This window comes from Scylla paramamosain, unplaced genomic scaffold, assembly GCF_035594125.1.
Source record: "Scylla paramamosain isolate STU-SP2022 unplaced genomic scaffold, ASM3559412v1 Contig9, whole genome shotgun sequence".
Lineage (NCBI taxonomy): Eukaryota > Metazoa > Arthropoda > Malacostraca > Decapoda > Portunidae > Scylla > Scylla paramamosain.
The window spans coordinates 928729-942472 of NW_026973674.1; the positions used below are offsets into that span (position 1 = coordinate 928729).

Sequence of the window (13744 nt, forward strand, 5' to 3'; positions counted from 1 at the left end):
TGGAGTAGATACCACAGCTGCTATGTCAGACCCTGCCGCACTCCTTGTTTGCACCATTTAGCTTGCGAGAATCCAAGTAGTAGACTACGTGCAGGGATAATGGAGTAAACAGGTACAGGGGCGAATCTGCGACGAGCCGGGGTTTGTTTACGTTTGGCAAATATTGTTGGAACAGTCCAGCGGCGGAGGCAGGGGACTTGTTTTGCTGGCTTATTCTTCCTTCACATCCTTCTATGTACTGGTTCTTGTATGGATCTTATGGCGGAGACATACCCGGAGCAGCCCGTAATGGTTCTTGGATAATAAGCGGGTGTAGCAAGCAGAAAAAATGTGGAAAGTGAGGAGCTCCAAGGCACACGTGTTTCCACGTGTCTCTCTCTACAAGGAATATAGATGCTAAAAGTATTTTATGGTACCAATTTCAATAGGGAAGATTTTATTCCATCACCCGCTATTTCCTAAAACGTTGTATCTCTCGTTTTGAAGGCATAAGAAACAAACTCATCTTGTTTTGCTACCACTAACTTCAGGAGCATGAAATATAGATGCTAAAAATATCTTGCTGGATTATTTTTAGTTACAAAGACTATATTTTCACGGACAGGTGTCTGAAATGTTAGCTGTCTTGTTTTGAAGGCATAAGAAGCAAACAAGTGTAATCTTGCCGCCAGCCAACTTCTCATTTGTCATCATTATCTTTTTCGTCTCCCTTCCCATCCTCAATTTCTAAGTAATTATCGTCCATGACAGCTGTGGCTTTCTGTCTATATATCACTCGCTATTCTCTCTCACTTTGCTTGTAGAGGAAACCGTCTATCATATTCTGTAATGTTACTTTGCAGTGAAATACACTCCCTGGGTACTCTGCCATAAATGTATGCGTTTTGTCTCCTGAACACTGCTAATTCAATCCACCAGCAGCACAAAAAGTCCTGCACGAATGATGCAAGAACTACTAAAAAGCATCAAGATTGTTCAACTACAGCATTACAAAGATAAAAAAAAAAATCTGATAAGAAAACCGCCTTGTGTAAGTGAGTGAACACAAGCACTGTAACACACACACACACACACACACACACACATGAGGCAAATGGGTGAGCCTCTTAATGTGTAGGCCCTGTTCACCTAGCAGCAAGTAGATACGGGATGTAACCCGAAGGGTTGTGACCTTGCTGCTCCGGTGTGTGGTGCCCTACCCAAAGATCAGTCACTATGATCTCTGAGCTCTTTCTGTAGGGTAACGGCTGGCTGGGTGACCAGCAGATGACTGTAGGTGAATCACACACACACACACACACACACACACACACACACACACACACACACACACACACACACCTCCTATCAAGCTCCCTCAGTACAGTAGTAGTCGTAATCGTAGTAGTAGTAGTACTAGTACTAGCAGTAGTAGTAGTAGTAGTAGTAGTAGTAGTAGTAGTAGTAGTAGTAGTAGAATAAGTACTAGCAATAATAATAATAACAACCAAAGCGTTCATTCCTCCAGAAAATAAATATAATAAACAACACTATGGGAGACCCAGACTTGACTCACTCACTGTACGGGCATCGCAGGGAATTAGGGGAAAAACACGGCAGAATTACCTTGACAGAACACACACACAGCAGTCAGTGAGGAACCCAGCACGTCACGACCCGCTAAGCTCACCTTGTCATGCAGGAAATGTTCGAAACGGCACCAAGACATTACTTGACTGAAATCCGCAACCCTCCTCCTTCCCTCTCCTCTCCTCTCCCCGCCACTCTCCCACGCCTCACCTCACGCTGTAATGACCTGACTGCAGACTGAACAATGACAGCACACCACTCCCGTCTGTCTGACTCCATCACTCCATATCCCGCACCGCCAAGGTGGTTGTGTTTCTGTGCCATTGTAAATCACTGGTTAATGCCGCACTGTTCCTTGACATTCTCATCACGCTATGCTCAGCTACTGCTATTGTGTGTGTTATCTATCTAGTCATCAATATTAATTCACTTTTGATGCTGGTATGGCAAAATTACTATACTGTTTGCATCTGTTGATCTATATTTATTTACTTGTTTCTTTTCTTGTCTTGTCATACAAATATAAAGCCAGGTCAAATGCACAAAAAAAAAAAAAAAAAAAAAAAAAAAAAGAAAAAAAAAAAAAAAAAAACTTGGTGTTCTCTCCCAAAAGAAAGCACCAGTTAAAAATTTGAGATGGAATGGCTGTGCTTTTTATTTGAGCTAGCTTTGTAATAACCTTAAATTGGTTCAGTCTGCCATGCAGGCTTAACGCATGAGAAAATGCTTATTCTGGAATATTTGTATTTAATATCACATTACAATTCCCTTCTTTTTCAATAAACCATGGAAAAATTTTTTTTTTTAATTTTAAATGACATATTACACTGGTGCTCTGACAGGGAAGAACCTCATACTGCCCTGAATTGACCAGGAGCCACCTTGCGTGGGTCAGCTGGTCTTTTATGGTCTCCTTTCCTCCCATTCTTATATTCTGGATGACCATGCACAGGAGAGGCAGACACTTACCTGTAGTGAGCACGGGTGTTGAGGATGAAGCTGGGAGGCCTGGATCATATCGTCCAGGGTGTCATTCAAGGTGTCTAAGCTGTCCTCGCTGTCCTCCTCCTCCTTACCAGGGCTTTCCTTGTTGTCAGAGGTGGGTTCAGGCTCTGAGGGCTGAGATAACACTTTCATAGCTTCTGACCAAGCTCTTCACTGACTGTGCATTAACATCCTTTTAAATGAGTATATTCCAGTCATCCAACCATGCAATTTCCTTCAGTATAAGGCAAAGTCATAATAGCCAATGGGCTAATAAGTAATCTATTATCTCCTAATGGTAATATCTATTGCAAAATAAACAACTCACCTTCCAGACAGTTTCCCCAGTCTCAGAGCAGTTCAGTCCAACAAATTTCAAGGCTTCATCAAGGTTGAAGTCAAGATTGAAGTCTGGTACAGTCTCATTGAGGGTGAAGGACGGAGAGTTAAGAGGAGACACAGAGTCAAGGGTCACGTCTCCTCCGCTGATGTTTTTCTTAGGAGACAGTAAATGCTCACCTGCAAGCAAAGGATGAACAGTAATTACACAAATACTGTCAACACTCTTTCTGTTATTCTTGTAACAAATTTGATGTACAAAGCTACAACCTATGATGCTGTGGTTTGTTTTTCTCATCACCAACTTGTGGGGGTCATCAGATAAACAATAACATATTGGTGCCTAAAACATTAAAGCTCTTATGATAAAATTTGATCCAAATATGCTTTAAAAATCTTACAATAAGAACTATTCATGAATAAATGATGAATATAGCTTGCCTGGTTTTCAACAACAGTTAATGCTTTAATATGTTATGTATATATACTAAAAAGAAAGCATACATGGTTTATGTATATAAATAAACTGTAAAAACATATATCACATGGCAACCATTACAACTACATAAAGGATATAATGTTCCCTTCATGTTCAGAGCAATTATAGTCATCCATGAAACCTCAACCAAAACACTCACAATCTTCATCATTGAAAATATAAACAAAATGTGTCTATACACACACACACACACACACACACACACACACACACACACACACACACACACACACACACACACACACACACACTACACATTATGTAAAGCAGTACACACCCTATACTCGTATTTTCATCACAGCAGTAATTTCTCAGGACTCATAACTGTTCCTCAGTGTTACCAGTACCTCTAGTAATTTGTGATCCTTGATGGTGGGTGGAGGGAGGCCTCCTGCCTGGCCAGGAAGCATTAGTGAGCCTCCTGCCACCCAGGTGTACCTGCCCTCTGTCCCCACTCCTTCAATGATCCCATTATGATTAATGATTCCACTCTATGGCCACCACCAAGCCTAAATATTTTTCTTACTTGGAAAAGAAAAGCTCAAATCAATAAGCCTTCACTGAGCTACAGATCACCGTGGTCTAGATATATAACAGCCACTGGCAATTATTGCACAAAATACTGTAGCACACTACTGTACTTGCAGGGATAAAATAATATCCTTCAGTCTTGATATAAGCCAACTCTCAAAGTGCTACACCACAGCTACACAAGACATAACATTTTCCCAAAAATCTCTTGTCCTGTGTGTTGCTGCACTGCTGCCAAGAGTACACCACCTCACATGTGTGTCTTGTGAAGATAAGAAACCATGCTATCACTATACCATTAAATACTTACTCAGTCATAAGTCATAACAATGTGTGTGCAGCAGATTCCTCAATAACATTTCAAGGTTACTGACTACTGGCACAGTCCTTCATACAATGACACATACAAAAAGTTGCTAATGTAACCACAACAGGGTACTCATCTATTCACTTCACTGTGTTGTGAAAAGCCCTTTGATTACAAGATTATAACAAGAAACTTGCTGGAGTATTACACAGATCACTATCTCACAGTTCTTGAGCCACCAAACGCCATGCGAGCACCACTATATGACCACTGTGTTACCACCACTACCACCGCTGTCACAACCACCATTGCAACTACACATGGGGAGGAGGGGCAGAGCCTCACACCAGACAGGTGGTGCCTGATCAGCCAACCTACCAATATGGCTGTGCACCCAACAGGAAACTTGGCCAAATGGTGTAACAAAGGCACTCCTCCAAGCCTGGGAGCCACTACACTTTCATGGGGGGGAACAGGAGGAGACCTAATGAGGGGGGAGAAGGAATACCACGAAGGGTTGGATTCGCAAGGGTTGACTAACGCCAGCCAGATATCCCATCACATAATGCTGCTGCCAATATCCCGCTGCGATGCCCGAAATGCACCCCCTCCCACCATGGGCGCCACCAGGCCAACCCCTAATACAGTAAAATCCCTCTCATCCGGCATTCAAGTATCCGGCAGCTTCAAGTATCCGGCACATTTTTCCCCGAGCCTTGAAATCTATAAAAAAATCAATGTGTACTCATAAAATTGATTAAAATTCCCGCGTGAGGCATACTTTGTCCCCTCGCCACCAGAGCACACTGCTTCGCACCACCTGTGGTCCACTGCACTGTGTTTACTCAGTGACTCAGTCCCGCATGTGCACTGTTTATCACCTGACGCCTTCATCATACCTAAAGTTGTAGAAAAGAGGAAGCGTGTTGTGCTTACACTTAAGCAGAAGGTAGAAATTTGTCGATGATTAGAGAGAGGTGAAAGCAGACAGCAACTAATGGCAGAATATGGTGTGGGCTCATCAACTATTTATGACATTAAATCCCAAACGAAAAAGTTGCGGGATTACATGAAAGTCACCGACACCCCAAAGGCAGTGGAAAATCATCACACACTGCAGTATCATCATAATGAAATGATGGACAAAGTGTTATACGAGTGGTTCAGCTTGAAAAGATCAGAAGGAGTCACAATTACAGGCCCAATGCTACAACTGTGCTGGTGAGTGTGAGGTGGCAGCACGGGCGGCGACGCGCGGCACAGTGATCAGCTGATCTTTGTTATGGTAAGATGCGTGAGTGTAGGGTGGTGATTGTGGGCATAATTTCACTTCTATTCAAGTATCCGGCATGTCAGCGGTCCCATTGATGCCGGATAAGAGGGATTTTACTGTATCATTTTTTCCTTCAAACTCTACTAAGCAGTGGATATTTTTCATCACCTTTCATTCTCTTTCAGTTTCTGGCTCAAAGTTTCACTTAAACATTTCTCTAAGTCCGGATCTTAAATTTAGGGCAGGACAAAAATCATCATACATGTGGCAGCCCGGCCCACATTGTTCAGTGTAGTGGCAGACATTCCATAGCAGTGACTTTGACAGGTGAGATTAATGAAAGCAAATTTTCATAATTCGATAAGGTAAGAAATACCTCCTACAGAGTGTACACAACTTTAAGGGACCCTTGGAGGGAGGCAACCATACAAACATCTATAGAGCACATCCAGGCATCTCCCACCATAATCTCCAACTGTCCAATTGTCTCACAGAGGCCAGCCAGACCCGCCTCCCCAGAACTCGATTAGTCCCTATATGGGAGGCAGCTACGGCCCCTCTCCAAAGGCTGATCACCTCTAAGCCAATGTTACACACCACATTCAGCTCACTTCTACAGCATCACCTCCACCTCCGTGCTGTAGCTCTATGGCCACTGGGGAAAAGTAACTCAAGGAATGAATAAAGAGTAGCTGCCATTGTTTCTTATAGAGCCTTATGTAGGGAAAATTATTTTATATCTATTAAGATATTGGCTATTCTTCAGTGTTTTGAAAAAGCATGCAATATTGACATTCAACATTTTTTTTTTATCTTTTTAGTAGTACAGGTAGGCAGATATTTAGAAGCAGACAGAAAGACAGATAGGGAGAAACAGAAACAGATGGAAAGACAGAAAAAATAAATTGTTAAAATAAACAGATGGACAGATCAACCATATGAAAGCACTCTTAACAAAATCTCTAAAAAAAAAATAGAGTACAAAAAAACAGGAGGAAGCAACACTGAGGAGACCCCTACAAGCCCACAACAGTCTACCAACCCTCCTCCTTCCTCTGGTCATAAAGGTTACCAGAGATATAAGCCACCATCAGGGGTACACAATGCTCAGCCACCTCACATAATGTATGTGGGCTTTCTGCATTTTCCTTGCCCTTTACACAGATTAAAGTATGACATTATACTTGACAATTTCCATGGCAGTAACCTCAGTAACCTTCTCAAACACTTCATAGTATTTACAGTAAGTTTAAAAGTAAGGCTAGTAATAATATTTTATATCAGATATAGAATCTACCAGATAGGCATTCACAGGAATAGGCCTGGTAGGCTTCTTATAATGCTGTTTTATATCTGATATAGTAAGCAGTTGGAAAGAAATTACATATAATGGCCATTAGATGAATTTCAGCTTACTTACTTGTGACAATATTTCTTTCATGGCAAAATTGAAGCTTGCACCACAAACCTCAAGTATATATCATCCTAAAGTCTCCTTTAGGAAACAAATAAATATGGATTTGTCTTTGAAAAGGAAATTACTTTTTGCTTTGTCAGAGCTGCTCTCAGAGATGGGAAGACCAGCATGAGGGTAATGGTCACAACCAGCAGGATGTCCTTGCTTCCCCACCCTGCCCTCTCTACCTGCCCTTGCTCCTTATCTTCCCCACCTGCCAATGCCTCCCTCCCCTTGTCTCCCACCTTCACCCACACACCCAACATTAATGAGTTTTTAATACTGTGAATCTTTAAACTCTTATATATGCATATTATTATGAATATTCTTGTCTTCTTTCAACCACTCATTAGCTCCAGTATTAATGAGTTTTTAATATTATGAATCTGTGACCTTTCAGCAAATGCATACACTAAGTATCAGTGAATGTACCTATGTTTCCATTACTAAAGATCCTTTTTATAGATCATTTTGAATAATTTCCAATACAAAGCTATTTTCACATATTTTCTATTGAATAATTACATAATACAGGACCAGTTTTGAATGGGAAGCATTTGCAATAAAAGTGATATAACATTGGTTATCTATTACATAATCTTTGCTATACAAAAATAATTGCTGAAGAATAAACAGTACTGTCCCTAAATTATCTTGCTGTCCCTACAGATGACTGCCAACCAAATGCTGCCATGTAATTACACCTGACAATCTTCCATCTCCTTAATGCATCTCTTATCACACTCATCTCCCACCCCACTCCACTCCTTCTTTCCCTCCATCAATCAGTGACGGTACAGGTGCTGGCCTCCTGTCACCACCCTTTTTGCATGGCTACAAGTGTCTTCCACCCCAACCCTTTCCATTAACACACACACTACACATCCTCCTGCACTTGCCCTCATCACCCAGCATCTCCTCACACCTACTTACTTTACTGGTACAATAACTCATACATTATTAAATGGTAATATTACATAAAAGTAGTGATGAAGAGTAACACTGCATTATAATTCAGTCAAAGCATTTTATTTTATTGTGTTATTTAACATATTTTTGGGCAAATACTTTGGTGATGAACTATGAATATGTTAACATAAGAACATAAGAAAACAAGGGAAGCAGCAAAAAATCAGGTCTGCACATGGCAGTCCATATATGAAACATTCCTAAATATTCCCACCTATCACCCTCATTCACAGCATGTTGCTTGCCTGGCCCAGAACTCACTAATTCCTTCATTCATACCTGCAGAAGCGTTGGCCTCCCATCATGATACAAATACATGGAGGTGTTAAAAGGCTACCTAACACAAGTGTGCCATGTTAAGGCAGTGTGACAGTCCTACACTTCATTCTGGGAGTCAGGATGATGCAGGGAAAACAACCATGACAAGAAGGACTGAGGATGACAATTCAGGATGGTGCTGGTATCCAAAATATTGGTGACTTGTCAGTTTTGAGCATGGATTGAGCATAACACAAGTAGCACACTCCATGATTCATTGAAACACTTGCTGTATATATTATATATTATATATATATATATATATATATATATATATATATATATATATATATATATATATATATATATATATATATATATATATATATATTGCTACTTCATTTTAAACTGAGGAGTACGACCAGTATATCATTTACCTACTAGCATCAGTCAACTCTTATAGCATTTACCTTTGCATATTTAGTATTTACCATTCCTTTTCTCTCTAATGACTAAAGGAGATTCAATGAAGACTTTTTAAACCTGCTTCATTGCTATTTTTAAAAAAAGCTCAACAGAAAAAAGAGCTTCAGTCAGATTACCTAACAGATCTGAATTACGAGCTGACTCATTTAACTCTTTCTTAAAAATAATAATGAATCTTATAGCCATAACAATTTTTGTGTGTTTAATTTCTCCCAACATCAACAGTAAACAACTAACTCATAAGCCCACAACTCTCATCTTCAAGTATGTTAATCTTCACACTAACAGTTTGCTGAGATGGAATGATTTATGCTTCCAAGGCAATTTAGTGAGCATAATCTAATCTTAGTTCCCAAGTGACTGATGTGAGTAACAAGATGAAATATCAAGACTTGCAAACACATGATAAAGGTTATCAGGTAGCAATTTAGTTAACATGTCTAGTCCTAGTTCCCCTGTGATTTCTATGACCAAAAAGATGAAAAGTTACAACTTGTGATGAGACAGTAAACACCAACAAGTAGCAATTTAGTGAACATATCTAATCTTAGTTCCTAGTTAAAAAGTAAGACAAGTAGCAATTTAGTTAATATATATATATATATATATATATATATATATATATATATATATATATATATATATATATATATATATATATAATATTAGTTTCCACATGACCCATACAAGTAAAAAAGATGAAAATTAAGGCTTATGCAAAGACAGTAACAAGAGTATGACATATTATATTCTTCAAAACCATATTGTGTTGCATCAATAAAATAATATCATTAAGAAATAACTTCTTTCATCTATTGCATATTCAACATGAGTATGACACATTTATATTCCCCCAAAAAAAAATAAATAAATAAATAAACAAAAAATAAAAAAAGACTGTAACTCACCAATAAATTAACATTAGAAAATGAATTTTTACAGAAGAGATGCCATATGATCTGTAAAAATAGCTGACTTCATCCTATAAGGGTTCACCACATTTAGTGGCTAATTCAAGCTCTTTGTTCTGGGAGGAGTTGTGGTAAATGTGAGGGTGTGCACAAGGTCACTTTCAACAGAGGTGATCTGTATGGGTGACACAATCCTCAAGAGCTTGGAGAGTTTCACCTTTAAGACAGCCAATTATACACCTCTTTCTTGTCTTAGGGTTCCAACACAGTAACTTTGCCAAATCATGAAAAAAATGTACTGAAAAAAAAAGCAACTAATCTGCATGTTTAGGACAGCAAGGAGCTATCTGGTGTCCACGCCACCACAGCACTCAATCCTTACCTACACACACACACACACACACACACACACACACACACACACACACACACACACACACACACACACACACACACACACACACGAACGAAGGCTTCATATTTGAGAGAATCCAAGAAAAGCCGAGGACGGTGAGATGCTTGAATGATATAACAAATACAGCTTCTCACAAAGAAATGTTAATATATCTGGAGGAGTAGAGTAGAAGAGGAGATAATAATGGGGACATGAAAAAAGAATAACTATAAATACAGACACAAAAGTGATTCAAACTTTGCATATTACTGCAACTAAATAAAAAAATATATGAATTCTTAGCAGTTATCAGGGAACATATATCATACCAAGAAGACATCACACCTTCCTGTACAATCCTACTTACTGCAGTATAAAACTTCAACTAAATGTATTCTCCTTGCCTTTCAAGATGAAAAAAATACCCACCTTTCATCCACTAATTTATTTAACTATCTCTTTTAACAACAATATTACTCATTATCTTATATTTCTAGAGTTAAGTAAGCAATATGGTGTAGTAGCAATAAGCTCCCATCATGACTTGTGTGGGAATTGCTGAGTGAACTTTACCATTCCCTCCCCCACCAAAGAAAAGATGGTCACATTCCTTAAGGTGGCTCCCTACTACCTGTGAGCCTCTGTGGCTATGGGTATAAAATCCAAAATCCATTAATCATAAGCCACAAAATTCTGACCACCTACTACAACCACAGTCTTTGTCTCCCTGGTGACTACCTTCCTTCCCCTACAACCTTCTCTCATGATCAAATACTGTGCACAACATTCTTATAATATATGATGAAGCTTTCTATCCTTCAGCATGCTACCTTTTGGGGGAAAACTAATAATTCATGTGCACAACATTTTTATAATCTATGATGAAGCTCTCTGCCCTTCAGCCTTTTTAGTGAAGATTTTACTTATTCATTACACACAAGTTAAAGGCCATGACGAAAAATACAAATAAGTACAGAAATACAAGGCACAAATTTAAGAATGCAAGACAAGAATGCATAGGAAATGCACATAATTGAAAACTTTAAGAAGAAATTCCTTTCTTATCAAGCCCAAGTGAAGACAGAGCAAATAGTAGAGAAAAATATTACCACCACCTTTTGCTTCTGCCATTGCCCCACCTCTTCCCAACATGACTGAAATGGCTCCAAATAATGGCTAATGTAAGGACAAAGTGACAGGTGGGAGGAGCAAGGCAGGGTCCTAATGACGCGCTGCCACACACCCACATTGCCCCCTCAGCCCAACCTTCCACACACAGCCTTATCATCATCCTTTCCTCAACACATCCATTGTCTTTCGCATCCCAGAGTAGGCTACACTGAGAGCTTAACCAATGTACCCTGTGTCTGTCAAAAATGGAAAGATAATAGTGGCCAGACACACTCTTTCCACAGTCTTACCACCATCCTTTCCTCAACGTAATGTCCTCAAACGTAATGTCCTCTGTAATTACGCCCAATCACAAAGAGCGGTTTTATATGCACTTTTTTTCTTTTTTACTAACTTTTTTTTTTTTTTTTATGTAGGAAGGACACTGGCCAAGGGCAACAAAAATCTAATAAAAAAATGCCCACTGAAATGCCAGTCCCATAAAAGGGTCAAAGCAGTGGTAAAAAATTGGTGGATAAGTGTCTTGAAACCTCCCTCTTGAAGGAATTCAAGTCGTAGGAAGGTGGAAATACAGAAGCAGGCAGGGAGTTCCAGAGTTTACCAGAGAAAGGGATGAATGACTGAGAATACTGGTTAACTCTTGCGTTAGAGAGGTGGACAGAATAGGGGTGAGAGAAAGAAGAAAGTCTTGTGCAGCGAGGCCGCGGAAGGAGGGGAGGCATGCAGTTAGCAAGATCAAAAGAGCAATAAGAATGAAAATAGCGGTAGAAGACAGCTAGATATGCAACATTGCGGCGGTGAGAGAGAGGCTGAAGACAGTCAGTTAGAGGAGAGGAGTTGATGAGACGAAAAGCTTTTGATTCCACCCTGTCTAGAAGAGCAGTATGAGTGGAACCCCCCCAGACATGTGAAGCATACTCCATACATGGATGGATAAGGCCCTTGTACAGAATTAGCAGCTGAGGGGGTGAGAAAAACTGGCGGAGACGTCTCAGAACACCTAACTTCATAGAAGCTGTTTTAGCTAGAGATGAGATGTGAAGTTTCCAGTTCAGATTATAAGTAAAGGACAGACCGAGGATGTTCAGTGTAGAAGAGGGGGACAGTTGAGTGTCATTGAAGAAGAGGGGATAGTTGTCTGGAAGGTTGTGTCGAGTTGGTAGATGGAGGAATTGAGTTTTTGAGGCATTGAACAATACCAAGTTTGCTCTGCCCCAATCAGAAATTTTAGAAAGATCAGAAGTCAGGCGTTCTGTGGCTTCCCTGCGTGATATGTTTACCTCCTGAAAGGTTGGACGTCTATGAAAAGACGTGGAAAAGTGCAGGGTGGTATTATCAGCGTAGGAGTGGATAGGACAAGAAGTTTGGTTTAGAAGATCATTAATGAATAATAAGAAGAGAGTGGGTGACAGGACAGAACCCTGAGGAACACCACTGTTAATAGATTTAGGAGAAGAACAGTGACCGTCTACCACAGCAGCAATGGAACGGTCAGAAAGGAAACTTGAGATGAAGTTACAGAGAGAAGGATAGAAACCGTAGGAGGGTAGTTTGGAAATCAAAGCTTTGTGCCAGACTCTATCAAAGGCTTTTGATATGTCCAAGGCAACAGCAAAAGTTTCACCAAAATCTCTAAAAGAGGATGACCAAGACTCAGTAAGGAAAGCTAGAAGATCACCAGTAGAGCGGCCTTGACGGAACCCATACTGGCGATCAGATAGAAGGTTGTGAAGTGATAGATGTTTAAGAATCTTCCTGTTGAGGATAGATTAAAAAACTTAGATAAGCAGGAAATTAAAGCAATAGGATGGTAGTTTGAGGGATTAGAGCGGTCACCCTTTTTAGGAACAGGTTGAATGTAGGCAAACTTCCAGCAAGAAGGAAAGGTAGATGTTGACAGACAGAGCTGAAAGAGTTTGACTAGGCAAGGTGCAAGCACGGAGGCACAGTTTCGGAGAACAATAGGAGGGACCCCATCAGGTCCATAAACCTTCCGAGGGTTTAGGCCAGCGAGGGCATGGAAAACATCATTGCGAAGAATTTTAATAGGTAGCATGAAGTAGTCAGAGGGTGGAGGAGAGGGAGGAACAAGCCCAGAATCGTCCAAGGTAGAGTTTTTAGCAAAGGTTTGAGCAAAGAGTTCAGCTTTAGAAATAGATGTGATAGCAGTGGTGCCATCTGGCTGAAGTAGAGGAGGGAAAGAAGAAGAAGCAAAGTTATTGGAGATATTTTTGGCTAGATGCCAGAAATCACGAGGGGAGTTAGATCTTGAAAGGTTTTGACATTTTCTGTTAATGAAAGAGTTTTTGGCTAGTTGGAGAACAGACTTGGCATGGTTCCGGGCAGAAATATAAAGTGCATGAGATTCTGGTGATGGAAGGCTTAAGTACCTTTTGTGGGCCACCTCTCTATCATGTATAGCACGAGAACAAGCTGTGTTAAACCAAGGTTTAGAAGGTTTAGGACGAGAAAAAGAGTGAGGAATGTACGCCTCCATGCCAGACACTATCACCTCTGTTATGCGCTCAGCACACAAAGACGGGTCTCTGACACGGAAGCAGTAGTCATTCCAAGGAAAATCAGCAAAATACCTCCTCAGGTCCCCCCAACTAGCAGAGGCAAAACGCCAGAGGCACC

The 13744-nt window shown here is 40.3% G+C and overlaps 1 protein-coding gene across 4 annotated transcripts in view; it reads right to left on the reverse strand.

Moving 5' to 3' along the window:
- The window catches only part of LOC135096915 (uncharacterized), a 39905-nt gene that overhangs the window by 9651 nt on the left and 16510 nt on the right, over positions 1 to 13744 (reverse strand). For all 4 annotated transcript variants that reach the window (XM_063998693.1, XM_063998690.1, XM_063998692.1 and 1 more), the window contains exons 4-5: positions 2882 to 3072; positions 2539 to 2688 (exon numbers count right to left, since the gene is read on the reverse strand). In XM_063998693.1, coding sequence (XP_063854763.1) covers positions 2539 to 2688; positions 2882 to 3072 — 341 coding nt within the window. The remainder of the gene's footprint in view (positions 1 to 2538; positions 2689 to 2881; positions 3073 to 13744) is intronic.